At 47.6% G+C, this 14,729-nt stretch overlaps 1 protein-coding gene across 1 annotated transcript in view; it reads right to left on the minus strand.

The window, feature by feature from the left end:
- Positions 1–1,616: 1,616 nt before the first annotated feature.
- STOM (stomatin) overlaps positions 1,617–14,729 on the minus strand; it is a 33,431-nt gene continuing 20,318 nt past the window's right edge. The window contains exons 5-7 of the mRNA XM_019966856.2: positions 12,561–12,764; positions 11,266–11,400; positions 1,617–3,599 (exon numbers count right to left, since the gene is read on the minus strand). Of these exons, the coding sequence (XP_019822415.2) occupies positions 3,405–3,599; positions 11,266–11,400; positions 12,561–12,764 (534 nt within the window). The 3' untranslated portion in view covers positions 1,617–3,404. The remainder of the gene's footprint in view (positions 3,600–11,265; positions 11,401–12,560; positions 12,765–14,729) is intronic.

Consider the following 14,729-nt stretch of genomic DNA (forward strand, 5'->3'; position numbering starts at 1 on the left):
TTTCCTTTGAAAAAACAGGGGGAAAGGTTGTGGCTAAAAAGAAGTTTGGAAATAGGTGGTTCACTATTTCCTAGCAGAGTGACCTTGTGAAGCAGCCCAGTGTAAAGATCACAGAAATATTTTAAAAGGCCACGTTACCTCAGAGATCTGTGGAAGCCCGGTTTCCTCCCACTCAGGTGAGTGTGTTGTAACATGTCGTGGCTTCAAACACCCAACCTACTTCTTTCACTCGGACTGAACTGACAGCCCAAACTGAAGTTTAAGGCCTGCTTCGCTATGAATGCAAAATTCCACTAGTCAAATTTGAATCTCAACAGTGCTGAAAAGCTGTGGTCTGCATATAAAGTGACTGGTGGTGTGTGCACGGGAGTGGAGGGGGCAGGCGCTGTCACACGAGGGCACAACAGACGCCTCAGGAGTCTGACTGTAGACAGAGCCACGTTTGACTCTCAAGTCTGCTGCTTCCTAACCATGTGATGCTGGGTAAGGCACTCTGAACTCCAGGGTCCTCATCAGTAACATGGGGATAAAAATGCATCCCATCAAGCTGTTTTGAAGATAAAATGTGTGCACAAGTACTTGAGCACAGAGCCGGGCGCCTGCTGCTCCACAGGTGGTGGCCGTTGATCCAAGGCCGCTCTTCGTTTTCTCCGGGTTTCTCGGGGAGCTAGTGGTAAAGAACCCGCCTGCCACGCAGGAGACACGTGGAATGCAGGCTCAGCCCCGGGCTGGGATGATCCCTACAACAGGAAATGGAAGCCCACTCCCGTATTCTTGCCTGCAAAATTTCATGGACAGAGGAGCTCGGCAGGCCCCGTCCACGGGTCACAGGGTCAGCCATGGCTGCGCGTGCCTTTCGTTCATCTCGGCGGTGCTGGGCCTTGTCTGGCCGTGGCCGGGGGTGGAGGTGCTGCTCTGTACTTGTGGCACGCGGGCTTAGCTGCCCTTCGGCATGTGGGATCTTGGCTCCCTGCCTAGGGACTGAACTCCCGTCCCCTGCGTTGGAAGGCGGATTCTTAACTACTGGACACCAGGGAAATCCCTCAGGACAGTCTTTTAAAGGTTGAATGTCGCAGGTAACACCCATAGCTTTTTGGAGGGTAGGGGTTGTTTTTTCTCTTTATTTTAAAGCTTTCCAAACGGAAATATCCTATTTGCTTTTTCTGATAATTTGTGATTATCGTAAAACATTAAAATATAGAAAAAGTGAAAGCTTCTATGTGATGTCTTCCAAAAACATCCATTCTTAACTCTTTGGTATAGGTTTTTACAATGCCCCCCATTGGTTTTATATCATTTATTCCTCTTTATAAGTAGGGTTTATGCCAGTGAGTTAGCTGGGTGGCAGGAAGAAGTGAGGCCCTGTCCTGTTTGGGAAATCAGACCAGCCAAGGATTCGTGGATCTCAAACTCCTCAGGGAAGCTGCGTGGACACCAGAGGGAGTAAGACACGACAGACGGCAGAAGGCCGTGGCCTCCCCTCTTCCTCTGGCCCAGGAAGAGTGTGCAGCAGCCAAAGCAGCCAGTCCAGGCCTGGAGAAACACATGTGCCACTTCTGAAAAACGAAATCCACACACACCACATGCAGGCAGAAACAGATTCTCATCCCAGAAAATCAGTATGAGCTCACACTTTATTATGCACAGCATTGCAGAGGGGGCCGCCTGGAAAAGCCCTCGCACTAAGGGGGCCGCCTGGAAAAGCCCTCGCACTAACACCGCCCGCTGTCATCCTGCAGCTCCTTCTACGTCTCCTCTCTCCCAGGCGACTTAACTTCAACCCACAACCCACGAGGAAGAAGAGCGAAGACTGTCTGGTGTCTGGAAACAGGCTCAAGGAACAGAAAGCACTGAACCTTAAAGTCTGAGAAGAGACTTTTAGCCAGGATATGCGGTTGTCTCCTGGTCCTTAGTAGTCAGGGGTGAGCCACCTCGCAAAAGAGAGAAAATCATTTCAATTTTAAAATTGAAAATAGAAATGCAGCTTGAGTTCCAAGTCAAAATGCTCCATATACATCTAATGAGCTCAGCCAGGACCCGGATCCACGGTGGTCCAAGGCTCCGTAAAGTAAACTTGGAAATGGGCTGCTGGGGAGGGACTCAGGAAGACTGACAAGTGGACCGCTGAGGACAGATACAAGGGGCGGCTCTGGGTGAGGACACTGCTATTTTAAAATTTTTAAAAGTGATCTCACAGCTTCCAAGAGGAAGCGGTACAAATGCACTAGCCGGCTTTCCAGAAACCAACAGGAAGAATACCAGGTGCTTGGCTTCACAGGCATTTGTGAAACGGAAGATGCTTCCTCAAATTACAGCGGTTCAGAAGCGCTGACCAGTTCCTCCTTCAGCATCAACATATATGACAGAAAGATGACCAGGCAAATCAAAAAGAGCCATATCTCTACAGATATGCCAAGTTTGACTGTTCTTCCAAGCTCCTTGGATACTGTGTGCCTGACTATGAATTCCTTCTGTTACTTAATGAACGGTAACCAAGATAGCTCACAGCGTCCAAGAGTTGTTAACATGCAGACAGTAAAATATAGTTTTCTAAAGATATATTTTATCAAGTATTAGTCCTTAAGCCATTCAAATTGGTGTATAAACAACTATTTATAGGACTTAGAGAAAATTTTATTTTAAAAATTCAAATATTTAGAATCTGACATATGAGAATAGGCAAAAGTGAGAAAAAAGCACTTCTGTGGTAAGTATTTAGCTGGTTTGAAAGAGAGAGGAATCATTTACTCATAAAGGGGCTCAATGACGTTAAAAACAACACCCCGCGTTGTTCTGAACGGATCCCTAAAGCAGTGGGTTTAAGGCCCTCAAGAATCTGGGTGATCATCTCCCTCGATCTTGACCTCCAGTGCTGACAGGCACTGGCAAGAACATGTCTCCTCTCAAGTAAGGAACAGTTTGCAACCTGCTCTGAGTTTAGAAAGTAGACGAACGTTAGGAAAATTTCCTTAATTAAGATTCCCCGGAAGTAAGGCACGCGTGGCCCAGAGAAGCTGCTTGTAGCCCAAGGTCACTATTCTCTGCAAAATGTTTGTCTTGCAGAGATACTCTATCTTCTTGCTTCTGGCCTGGAGGCTGATGGAGGGTGCAGAACGACTCGATGAAATCTGAAAGAAGATGGACTTCACCTATCATGGAGCAATCTAAACACATGAACTTTTAAATATTTTAGAGTAAGGTTATCTTACATTAATCACCTCTCTCTCTCATGTCGTATTTACAAGCTAACAACCTTCATCTGTTGCTAGGATCACTATGCGTTGTAAGAATATCACACTCAACCTATGGAACAGGGGAGGGAGGGAGAAAGGCCCAGCGTGCACCCCTCCACCTCCCGGCTGAGGGCTGGTTTGGGCCCGTCTCAGCTCTGCCGCCCCCGCGGCTCACTGTTTTGGCCCCATGATAGCCTGTAGCATGTCTATGGGCAGAGGGAAGATGATGGTCGAGTTTTTCTCAGCAGCAATGGTGGTCAGCGTCTGCAGGTACCGCAGCTGGAGGGCGGCGGGAGACTCGGTGATGACCATGGAGGCCTCTTTCAGAGCCCTGGACGCGTTCATTTCTCCCTCAGCCGCAATGACCTACGGAGCAGCGGCAAGAAGAGATTAAACCAGAGGAAACGCTGGTTGTCAAGCTGCAGCCTTCAAACTAGGGCACGTCTGGCTCCAGCCACACATTTCCAGGGAGTCGGCCAGAACAGTTCCCAGGAAAACAGCTTCCAGATACTCAGTTTCTGTGATCTTCTCCCTGTAACTGATGTGCCTGAGTGTGTGCCGGAGGTCAAGACACCGTCTTTACAGGAGCGGGGATGGACCGGGGGATGCGAACCGATTTATATGCAATGCTATGGATCTAATGGATAACCAATGGGAACTGACTGTAGCACAGGGGACTCTACTCAAGGCTCTGGTGACCTATATGGGAAGAAAATCCAAAAAACAGGGGAGGGATGCATACGTATCACTGATTCACTTTGCGGCACAGGAGAAACGAACATTATGAAGCAACTATACTCCAATAAGAATTGAAAAAAAGACATCCTCTTTTACTATTTATTGTCTTTCTCCCATTTCCAGGGCATCAAACAAAGGGAAAATTCAGAATTCTGTGTAGGAGTTGAGAAAGTGAATGACCCAAATGACTGGATACAAAGCCTTTTGCAAGTCAGATAGATTTTCAATTCTTTGATTTCAAAGAAAGGGAAGAGGACCTTATTGTACTGCAAGCTGATAGATACTTAAAAATGTTTTTCATGAAAGATCAAAAAAGTCATAGGATTTTTCAGCACATAAATTCAGAGGAAGTGCTAAGTATTGTATAAAAGTATTTAAAAAAACCCCTTCCATTTCCATCTACTTATTTATATAAATAAGATTTCTTACTTCTCATACTTGTAGAAACGAAAAATAAGAGAACCGATGCCGACTCTTGCCTATTCTAGCGATAAGTAAGAGCCGTCGACAAGACGCGAACTCATTCTTCATTCATCTCATTGAGACCCTTGGTTGTAGTCAGAGAAAACTGCGAAGTGTTTTAACTTATATACTAGATGTGTTTCAGAAGGGTGATGAAATAATTCATAACAAAATATATTAGGAAAGGACTCTGTAGGGATGTGAAATGAAAATATAAATTCAAGGAGAAAAACGAAAAATGAAAATTCCTAACTATTAAAAGAGCTTATTTTCTCATCATTCTATAAAATAGAGAATGGAATCATTGTTACCTAAATTTCAAAGAAAGCATTTAAAATGAATGATGTTAACAGTTTTACCTCAAAATGTCAATATTTAAAACATGCCAGGACTTATATGTTTGGCAAATATCCACATTCAAAATGAAAAAATGTACATGTCTATTTAAAATGTGAGATGGGACACACAGATTTTCTGAATTCTTTGAGGGGTTATGTGAGCAAAGCTTGAAGGCTTTTGGAGAGGTGGGGAGGGCAGGGGTTTTAGAGTTTAGGTGGCTGCTGCTGCTGCTGCTGCTAAGTCGCTTCAGTCGTGTCCGACTCTGTGCGACCCCATAGACGGCAGCCCACCAGGCTCCACCGTCCCTGGGATTCTCCAGGCGAGAACACTGGAGTGGATTGCCATTTCCTTCTCCAATGCATGAAAGGGAAAAGTGAAAGTGAAGTTGCTTAGTCGTGTCCGACTCCAAGAGTACTGGAGTGGGTTGCCATTGCCTTCTCCAAGAGTTTAGGTGGTCTTGAGCTCAAATTGCAAACCTAACGCTTCCTAGCTGAATGTCCTCAGAAAGGTTATTTAACATTCTGAGCCTCAGTTTCTTATTCTTAAAATGGGAAAGCACCGACCTCATGGGACCATTGTAAGGAAGACAGAGGTCTATTATGCGTTGAAGTGTATAAACAGAGGCTAATTGCATAGCAAGGGCGAGTGACCAGACCTAATTTTTGGATCCACCTATGCCCTAATTCTTAAGAGATTCAGAAGCCAAATCAAGGCAGCTATTCCTAAGTCCTAATCCTAGGAGGACAGGTGTAAAGATACCACAACCCTCTTATAAGTATAGTTAGGTTGTTCTCACAGGAATCTCAAAATATTAATGGTTTTTTTTTTCTTCTTATGCTAAATTTTTATTTCAATGCAACTGCATAAGTATGAGTATTTATTCAACGTATAACAATTATGACATCCACAGGGAATTTCTTAGGGGAAATAAGACTGCAAACACTATTGCACAGATCCTAAAAAACTATTAGGCTGGTAAATCTACAACTTACAGCTGGAGGTTTTCAATACTTCTGTGAATATGAGAATTGAAAGCAATGGTCTTACGACCAGTATAATTTCATTCAGTTACACAGTAAGCTTTGGGGCCTCCTGGGTGTCAAGACCTATAAAGGGGCTAGGGTACAGGAGGGACTCCTCCACGTCCTTCAGCTCCTGGCCAAGCAGGGCAGATGGACTCGGAAGCAGATCATTTCATTCCAACGTGACAAATGCTGACTGAGGCAGGTACAAGGCCCAGAGCTGGCAGGAAGAGGAAAGCAGTTTTTGCCAAAGGTGAAGTGGTGGGGTTATGCCCTCGATGAAGCGGAACAATAGAGGGTGGAGGCCTTGCTGTTTGGACTAAGGTGAGAAAGACTATTTCAGGCAGAACATGGGAAAAGGTACTTCGGTATAAAAAAACCTAGTGTTCCAGGAAACTATAAGCAGGTGAGCACTGTGAGGAGGAGGGGGAGGTGGGGGCGAACAGGGCAGAGGGGGAGTGAACTGTGAGTGGGGGAGGGGGGAGGGGGTGAATAGGGAGCGGGGTGAGCAGGAGGGGGAGGTGGGGGTGAGCAGGAGGGGGAGGTGGGGGTGAACAGGAGGGGGAGGTGGGGGTGAACAGGAGGGGGAGGTGGGGGTGAACTGGGGGGGCTGAACAGGACGGGGAGGGGGGTGAACAGGAGGGCGGGAAGGGCAGCAGGGACCCAGGTGTTCGTCTTTATCCTGAAGGTGATGGGAAGCCTCAGAGTTAGAGAAAAGCCTCCACCAGATGTTAGAGCATCAGTATGAGAAGAGACGGAGGAGAGCTTTCGGAGCGACCTGGTGTCAGTCACCAGTGGTGTGGGCGGAGAAGGAAATGGGCTGTTGAGACTCAACAGTGTGGGGCGGACTGGGCGGGACGCGAGGGGCACAGGCTGTGTCTGGGTTCTGTCCTGTGCATTAGGTGAGACAGAGGAGCCTTACTGGAAGAAGGGACCAGATTAGAGGATAAAAACTGGACTTTATCAGCATTTTAAAGCATTATGTCCCCCTAAGTGTGTGGGAAGGGCCCAGTGCCAGCCACACTGAGAAGAACTCTGGGAACTGTCTCCCAGGCAAGGCCTGGACAGAACACACAAGCTGACCCTGCCACGGGCACAGCAGGCTCTGATTTTTCCCGTCAGCTCAGATGTCCAATAAGGCGCTTTTTTTTCCCCCCTGTCTGGACACAGATCAACTGCAAAGATAGCTCAGCTCCCACTACCAATCAGCACACCATCTCTTGGCTGGGAAGCCAGACCCACCCAGCTGGGCACACATTTTGTTACTAGAAAAGCTGGTCTGAGTGAGCTGCCAAAGATGTGAACACAATACCCTAGCCGTGTCTAATACAAGCCAAGCGGGCGCTGTGGGCAGGGTCTTAGAAACCAGGCACTTGCAGTTTCTGCCAGAAGCCCGGAGCCCAGTAAATCGACACTTCCTATTCACAGAGCATTGTGTCAAAGCTCGGAGAAGGCAATGGCACCCCACTCCAGTACTCTTGCCTGGAAAATCCCATGGACGGAGGAGCCTGGTGGGCTGCAGTCCACGGGGTCGCTAAGAGTCAGACACGACTGAGCGACTTCCCTTTCACTTTTCACTTTCATGCATTGGAGAAGGAAATGGCAACCCACTCCAGTGTTCCTGCCTGGAGAATCCCAGGGACAGGGGAGGCTGGTGGGCTGCCATCTATGGGGTCGCACAGAGTCGGAGACGACTGACGCGACTTAGCAGCAGCAGCAGCAGCAGCAGTGTCAAAGCTGGTGAGTTCAGGCCTGTGGAAGGGTCCTGCTGTCTCCTCCTGCGGCCCAGGGGGCTGCTCTGAGGGAAGGGCTGGAAAGGCCACCTGCGTCCTGTACTCCACCCGCTCAGTTATCACACAACTAGGTCCAGAGGTGCAAGCCCAAAGCCCATGCCAGGCACTTTTCTGAGAATCGTGACAAAGGAAAAAAGGGAGAATCTGCAAGCACAAAAGATATTACATTTCCAGTCACGGTCTGAAAACCTTAAAAGAGGTCCCGCTAACATAACAGTTCAGGAGAATCTGTCCTCTTGTAACTTTTCTCTCAAATGACGCTTGTGAGCACTTAATGTGCTCATTTTCTTTGCAGTGTAGGAAGCCTTCATCTCAGCCATTATCCATTCAGCTAGCAGCGGATGTCTGGATAATCTCTAGTCAGGGGTACTACAAAGTGCTGCTGTGAACACTCCAGCACACGTCTTCTGGGAAACAAGCACGCATTCCGCTCAGATCCACGTGGCCAGACGCTCCAGAGCTGTCGCACCAATGCGTGTTCTCGCCACCGAGACCTCCCCCTCCCCCACACTTGGATCTTTTTTTTTCTTTCTTGTTTAAATCCATTACAGTGAATGTTTAGAGTGGCATCTGCTTGTGACATGAGTTTGCATTTCAGGCTAATTAACTTGAGGAATTTTTCTCTGAAGTCTCTTAGTCGATAGACTCTTACAACCTTTTCCTTTGCAATTTATTTAAGAAACAGTGACCCCTATTTCTCTGAGAACTTGAATACTGGGCCTTGTGGTTGTTGTAGGATAACTGGACTCTATGGAAGAATTAAGACTCCTTGAGATTCTGTGTGTTAACCCCACCCTTACTACTACTGCTAAGTCGCTTCAGTCGTGTCCAACTCTGTGTGACCCCACAGACGGCAGCCCACCAGGCTCCCCCGTCCCTGGGATTCTCCAGGCAGGAACACTGGAGTGGGTTGCCATTTCCTTCTCCAATGCATGAAAGTGAAAAGTGAAAGGGAAGTCGCTCAGTCGTGTCTGACTCTTAGCGACCCCGTGGACTGCAGCCCACCAGGCTCCTCCGTCCATGGGATTTTCCAGGCAAGAGTACTGGAGTGGGGTGCCACTGCCTTCTCCGAACCCCACCCTTAAAGACAGCCAGATCCAGTGAGAGCCCAGTAATTCAGAATCCTAAGTGACTTTATTTTTTCTTATAAAGGGAAGTCAGGAGCTCTTTCCTAACTGGTGGAATGTTTGCAAAGGAGGCTCAGTCCTTACTGGAAAGAAGGCAGTGAGGAGCACAAGAAATCTTAATTTCCACAGTCACTAATCAACTGTGTGATTTTGAGATCACATCACTTTTTTGGGGGTTGATATTTTTGTCAAAATAGTGGGAACGGCAAATGCGTTTCGTTCTCAGGGCCAATTTCAAGCAGCTGTGGGTGGTTACCGAGTGTGCATCAGGGCTTCCCAGCTGGCGCTGGAGGGAGAGCCTGCCTGCCAGTGCAGGGGACACAAGAGACATGGGTTTGATCCCTGGGCTGGGAAAATCCCCTGCAGGAGGAAATGGCAGCCCACTCTAGTGTTCTTGCCTGAAAAATCCCATGGACAGAGGAGTATGGCAGGCTATAGCCCATAGGGTGGCGAAGAGTCAGGTAGTACTGAATCGACTTAGCTCGCCCGCACGCACACCTAGAGTGCTTCAGCAGCATTCTCAGGTCAAGCCCAAGCTCAGTGGAAAGCAGCGCTGTGGTCAACGACGGGCATGGGAGCTGGAGGGGGACAGGCAGCATTTGTCACCTTCAGAAGATAATCTCTAAGGACCCTTGGGGCGCCAATATTCTGTATCGTCTATGTATGATAAATTCTATTATTCAACGTGGTTTGGGAACGGGGCTTTTGGTTAATGACAGATTCTAGGTAAAAGGGATCCCTCATTTTCAAAATAACTAAATTATAGTGAGGCATAGTTAATATCATTCTCATAAATACAATTAAATCTTCTAAATAAAATATCATGGTTTGGAGAGAAAATACTTGAGGGCCCTGCAGTGTCGGAAGCGCCAGTCAACCCACTGTTGTTCAGTCGCTCAGTCACGTCCAACTCTGCGACCCCACGGACGGCAGCCCACCAGGCTCCTCTGTCCATGGGCTTTTCCAGGCAAGAGCACTGGAGTGGGTCGCCATTTCCTTCTCAAGAAGCTCTTCCTGACCCAGGGATCAAACATGAGTCTCCTGCTTTGCAGGTGGATTCTTTACCACTGAGTCACCTGAGAAGCCCAATTAACACATTAGGAAAATCTAAAAGTTCTGGTTAGTGAAACATTCTGGATGCAGTGTGTCAAATGAATCTATTTGGTGCTGGCTAAAAAATTAGAGTGACCCATCTGTGGCTTTGGAGAAGGCAATGGCAACTCACTCCAGTACTCTTGCCTGGAGAATCCCATGGATGGAGGAGCCTAGTAGACTGCAGTCCACGGGGTCACTAAGAGTGGGACAGGACTGAGCGACTTCACTTTCACTTTTCACTTTCATGCAATGGAGAAAGAAATGGCAACCCACTCCAGTGTCCTTGCCTGGAGAATCCCAGGGACAGGGGAGCCTGGTGGGCTGCGGTCTATGGGGTCACACAGAGTCAGACATGACTGAAGCGACTTAGCAGCAGCAGCATCTGTAGCTTACAGGGCATCCTAACAGAAGGGCAGGGTTCTGTGGTTAGCCAGTTATCACCAGCTGCTACTGTTTTCTAACAACAACAAACTGGTTTGCTACTGGTATCTTGGGAGATCTGTCACGTCCACAGCAACTGCTCCTATGAAGACTGTCCCTCTTCCTCCATCTATTCACAGGTGAAGGCTGGTCTGCTTCCCACAGCATTCAGCCGGGAGACACACGCACTTGAGAACCAGACCTTCTCCCCTCCAGCTGTCTGCAGCGAGGCGAGGCCCAGGATGTGGAATGCCTGCCTCCCCTGAGGCTGCCTTCTGGTCTCTGGCTTTGATTCTGGTGAGGCTTGACTCTACTTCCTACCCTTGGGTTTGGTAAGACATCCCTATGAAGTCATTTGAACATATTTTCTTTTCCAGATTCACAAATATTCCCTCAGCACCTCCCATGTATGTCACACACCCATGCAGGGTTAAGACACAGTCAGGGATGATGATTTAAAAAAAAGACAAAAAGGGGAAAAAAATCAGACATCAAGGAAAAAGAAGTGGGAAAAAAAAAAAGAGGAGAGAAAGGAAGATGGAAACTGTAAGAAGGAAGAACAACTTGGGAAAAGGAAGAAAGAGACAAAAATAAGGAAGGGATGGGACAGCCGTTCACTCTGAAGTCAGACTGTTGGTGTGTCCTTAACAGAGGGCTGGGAGAATAACGCAGGGCGTACGCAGTTCTAACAGAGCCAGGCAGCTATCTATGTACTGGAATTCCTAGGAGGTGCGGTTTGTAAGAAAGCAAGGTGAAGGACAGTATGTGCTGTGACCCTACTTCTGTAAAATAGGCCAGCAGACTGACAGCCTAGTCAATAAACCCCAATGAAAATCTGGGGGTGTCAACATATACACTGAGCTGGTAAGAGGAGTGGCCTCTGGTGGGAGGGGATATGATTTAAAGTGATGAGGAGAGCTTTCATCTTTGCTACTTTGGGACTATTTGGATTTTTTACAACCAGCATGTTTACACTGTATATTTAAAAAGGAAGACTCAACAGGAAAAACAAACCACACAAAAAACACAAAGGTACCTTGGCTCGGGCCTCCCGGGACGCCTCTGCCTCTGCAGCCATGGCTCTCTGCAACTGCACTGGCAGCTTCACGTCCTTAATTTCCACGCGCTCCACCTTTATTCCCCAGTCATCAGTGGCATCATCCAGGGTACACTGTTAGGAAGACAGAAGGCAGGCTGAAAATGTTCAGTCCTCGCTCAGGAGCCTAAGGCAGCTGTGTTCATTGGGATCTGGAGTGGGTGAGGCGCTGGTGGAGGGCTGCAGAGAGAGTCAGCCACGGCGGCATGCAGGCTCAAGTGGGAGGCTGGATTACTGGGAAGTTTTCTTGATTCTGCTACTAATAAGCTAATGTGGGTTGGCTAACGTTTTCTAAAAGAGCTAAATTCCTTCTGCTGCTGCTACGTCGCTTCATTCGTGTCCAGATCTTTGCGACCCAATGGACTGTAGTCCTCCAGGCTCCTCTGTCCATAGGATTCTCCAAGCAAGAACACTGGAGTGGGTTGTCATGCCCTCCTCCAGGGACCTCCCTGACCCAGGAACTGAACCTGCGTCTCTACGGCTCCTGCACGGCAGGCGGGTTCCTTACCATGAGTGCCGCCTGGGAAGCGCTGCAACTAACTCTGCTGTGCAGATTAAAAGTGGCCATGGAAAATAATATACCAATCAATGGGTGTGGCTGCATTCTAATAAAACTGCACTTATTAAAACAGGTGGCCAGAGAACTCCTGAGCGAATGGGACTGTGCGAGCCAGGCTACTTCTTTGTGCTTCAACCTCCTCCCTTTACAACGGGAGGAGTGAAATCACACTATTCCATTTCATACGGTTGTTGGGGCATCACAAGAGACCAAAGAAATCTGCACAAACAGTAACAGTTCAGGTGATGGTACCTGATTTTTTTTGACCAAGTCAGATTTGATTCATCATCTGTTATGAAGGCAAGATTGGAAAGTGCAGGAGTTACAAACAAAGTCATAGGACTCGCACAGAACGTGGCTCCAGCCATACCTGCCCTGTCTTGCAGAATAGCCTCTGAACTATTATGCTAAAAGAAAAAGGCTAACACTAACTTTGGGGAAAAAAATTTATACTGGAGGGAATTTAAAAACAATGCACGCATTGGAGTGTTATTAACCTATAACCTACTTATATGAAAAAAATCCCCCTCCATCAAGCTTGGGGAGAGTTTTCTATGAAGAAAAAAAGGCCAGTGATTCTCCAAGTTGACTTAATGAAAAGTTGTCAAATGCCCATGGGCCCTGTGCTCCTCTTCCCAAACCTGCAGTTGAGCTGCGCCAGCGATGCCCGCCTCACCTGCATGTTGTGTGCGATTTCCTCCCTGTCAGAGAGGATCTGGGAAAGGTTCTTGGTGCCCAGGACGTTCCTCAGGGTCGTTTGTGCCAAGAGACGGGTTGCTGAGTCAGCGTTGGTGATGTTTGCCACGGCCAGAGTAGCGTTCTGCACACGGTAATAGACCACGCCGTCCACGCTGATGGTGACCGAGTCCTTAGTGAGGATCTGCGATGCAGGGAGGCAACGGGAAGTCCATCAGCCTCCCCTTTAATAAGGCTGCAAGGACTGTGATCCCACTGAATGTCTTAAAATAAGAGCTGATTTTTTTAGTAAGTGCTATTGACTGAATGTTTGCATCTCCCTAAAATTCATGTTGAAACTCCATACCCAATGTGTTGGTGTTTGGAGGTGGGGCCTTTGGGAGGCCACGAGGGTGGAGCCCTCATGAATGGGATTAGCACCCTTATAAAAGAGACCCCAGAGAGACCCCTCCCCCTTCTACTACATGAGGACATAAAGTGAGGACACAAACAGTGATCTAGGAATGGGGAGGCAGGCCCTCATCAGACACCACATTTGCTGGTGTCTTCACCAGCACTACTTCAGAACTGTGAACACTACATATCTGGTTTATAAGCCACCGAATTTGTTACAGAGACCGCAAGGGACTAAGACCGCCAAGTATCAGGATGTTCACTATGTCTTAAAAATTTTAATTAAGTACTTTCGTTTACTATTAATTCCATTCACTCATTTGCTCATTCAACACATACTGAGACTTAGTCACAGTCAGTAGCCGGCACTGTGCTAGGTTTCAGGGATAAAGGCATGAAAAACACTTAGTTCCTACTTTCAAGGAGGTCAGGGAATCAAGGGACGCTCTAAGGGACAAAGATGGGCAGTTGCAGGTGGCAGAGGTGAGACATGAACTAACTCTTGAAAAAGGAAATAATTTTCTGAGGATGGAGTGAGAGTATCCAAGGCAGACAGCAATGTGTGACAAGGGGCGGGGGCGCCAGAGAGCCTGTGTCTGATGAGCCTGAAGCAGCGCAGTGTTACTGGGACCAAAGAACTGAACTCTCTTCACAGGGCGATGTCAGGGTGAAAGCATATTTACAGTGTGCTTCATAAAATGGTTACAGGACACAGACCCAGTGTGTCAGTGCTTCCTGTCACGTTCAACGGCAGAGTCCTTGGTTTGGTTCAAAGCCCTTTGATACCTGTCCTCTGGCCTCCTTCCTCCCCACTCCTGCACACGTCCTCCACTGGACGATGTGGGGCTCCCACATGCACCGCGCTCCTTGTCCCGGGCCTCCACAACGTCAGACGGGTACAGCATCTAAGACACAGCTCAAGTGTCCTCTTCTCTATGAAACTTGCCTGACCCTCCCAGCAGAGTTACACACTCATTCCTTCGCCCAGTCCCTGCAGTGACGTGATTTATTGACACCACTGCCTCCCTGTTAGACTATGAACTTCCTGAAGGCAGTCTGTCCTTTTATCTGTAGCACTGGCAGAGTGCTTGATACACAGCAGGTAGTCAGTAAAACAGGAGAAGGACTAGACTGTGGGAGGAGCAGTGTGGGGAGAGTCAGGAGGCCTCAACTACAGTCCCAGCTCTGCCAGCTCCTCCTCAGGGACCTCCAGCGAGGGCTTTCAGCTGTTTGACTTAGCGATTCCTCATCTGTAAGATGGGGCTACTAATATTGCCCAATTCTAAGCAAATTTCTTTGAAGGTCAAAAAAGATGTTTGCAAGTGAAGCCATTTTGAGAATGTAAAGATGTACATGGGAAAAAGTCATAAAAATGATAATAGCTGTTTAGTTCTGCCAGGCATAAAAAGAGTTAATTCTTTTTTCTCAGTAACATAAAAATACTTCAAATTTGGAGGAGAAGTGGGGAGTTTGTAAATAGATACATAATATATTACCATCTTGTGTGAAAATTAATTTTTTCCCATGATGTGATGGAAAATGTTGGTCATTTCTAAAGGAATTCTTGCCATGGAGACTCTGCCATGGCTGGAGCTTTGTAAAGTTGCAGCTTCTCTATCTACTGATTATTGTAGGCAGAGTGTTTATCTTCCTTCATAACAAGTTCACAGGGGATCAGAAAAAGGACTGCTTGCCAAGTTTCAAACCGCTCTGCGTTCAGGGAGCAGCTGGAAGGCAGAGGCTTGCCGTGACCCTG

This window comes from Bos indicus, chromosome 8 (assembly GCF_029378745.1).
Source record: "Bos indicus isolate NIAB-ARS_2022 breed Sahiwal x Tharparkar chromosome 8, NIAB-ARS_B.indTharparkar_mat_pri_1.0, whole genome shotgun sequence".
NCBI lineage: Eukaryota > Metazoa > Chordata > Mammalia > Artiodactyla > Bovidae > Bos > Bos indicus.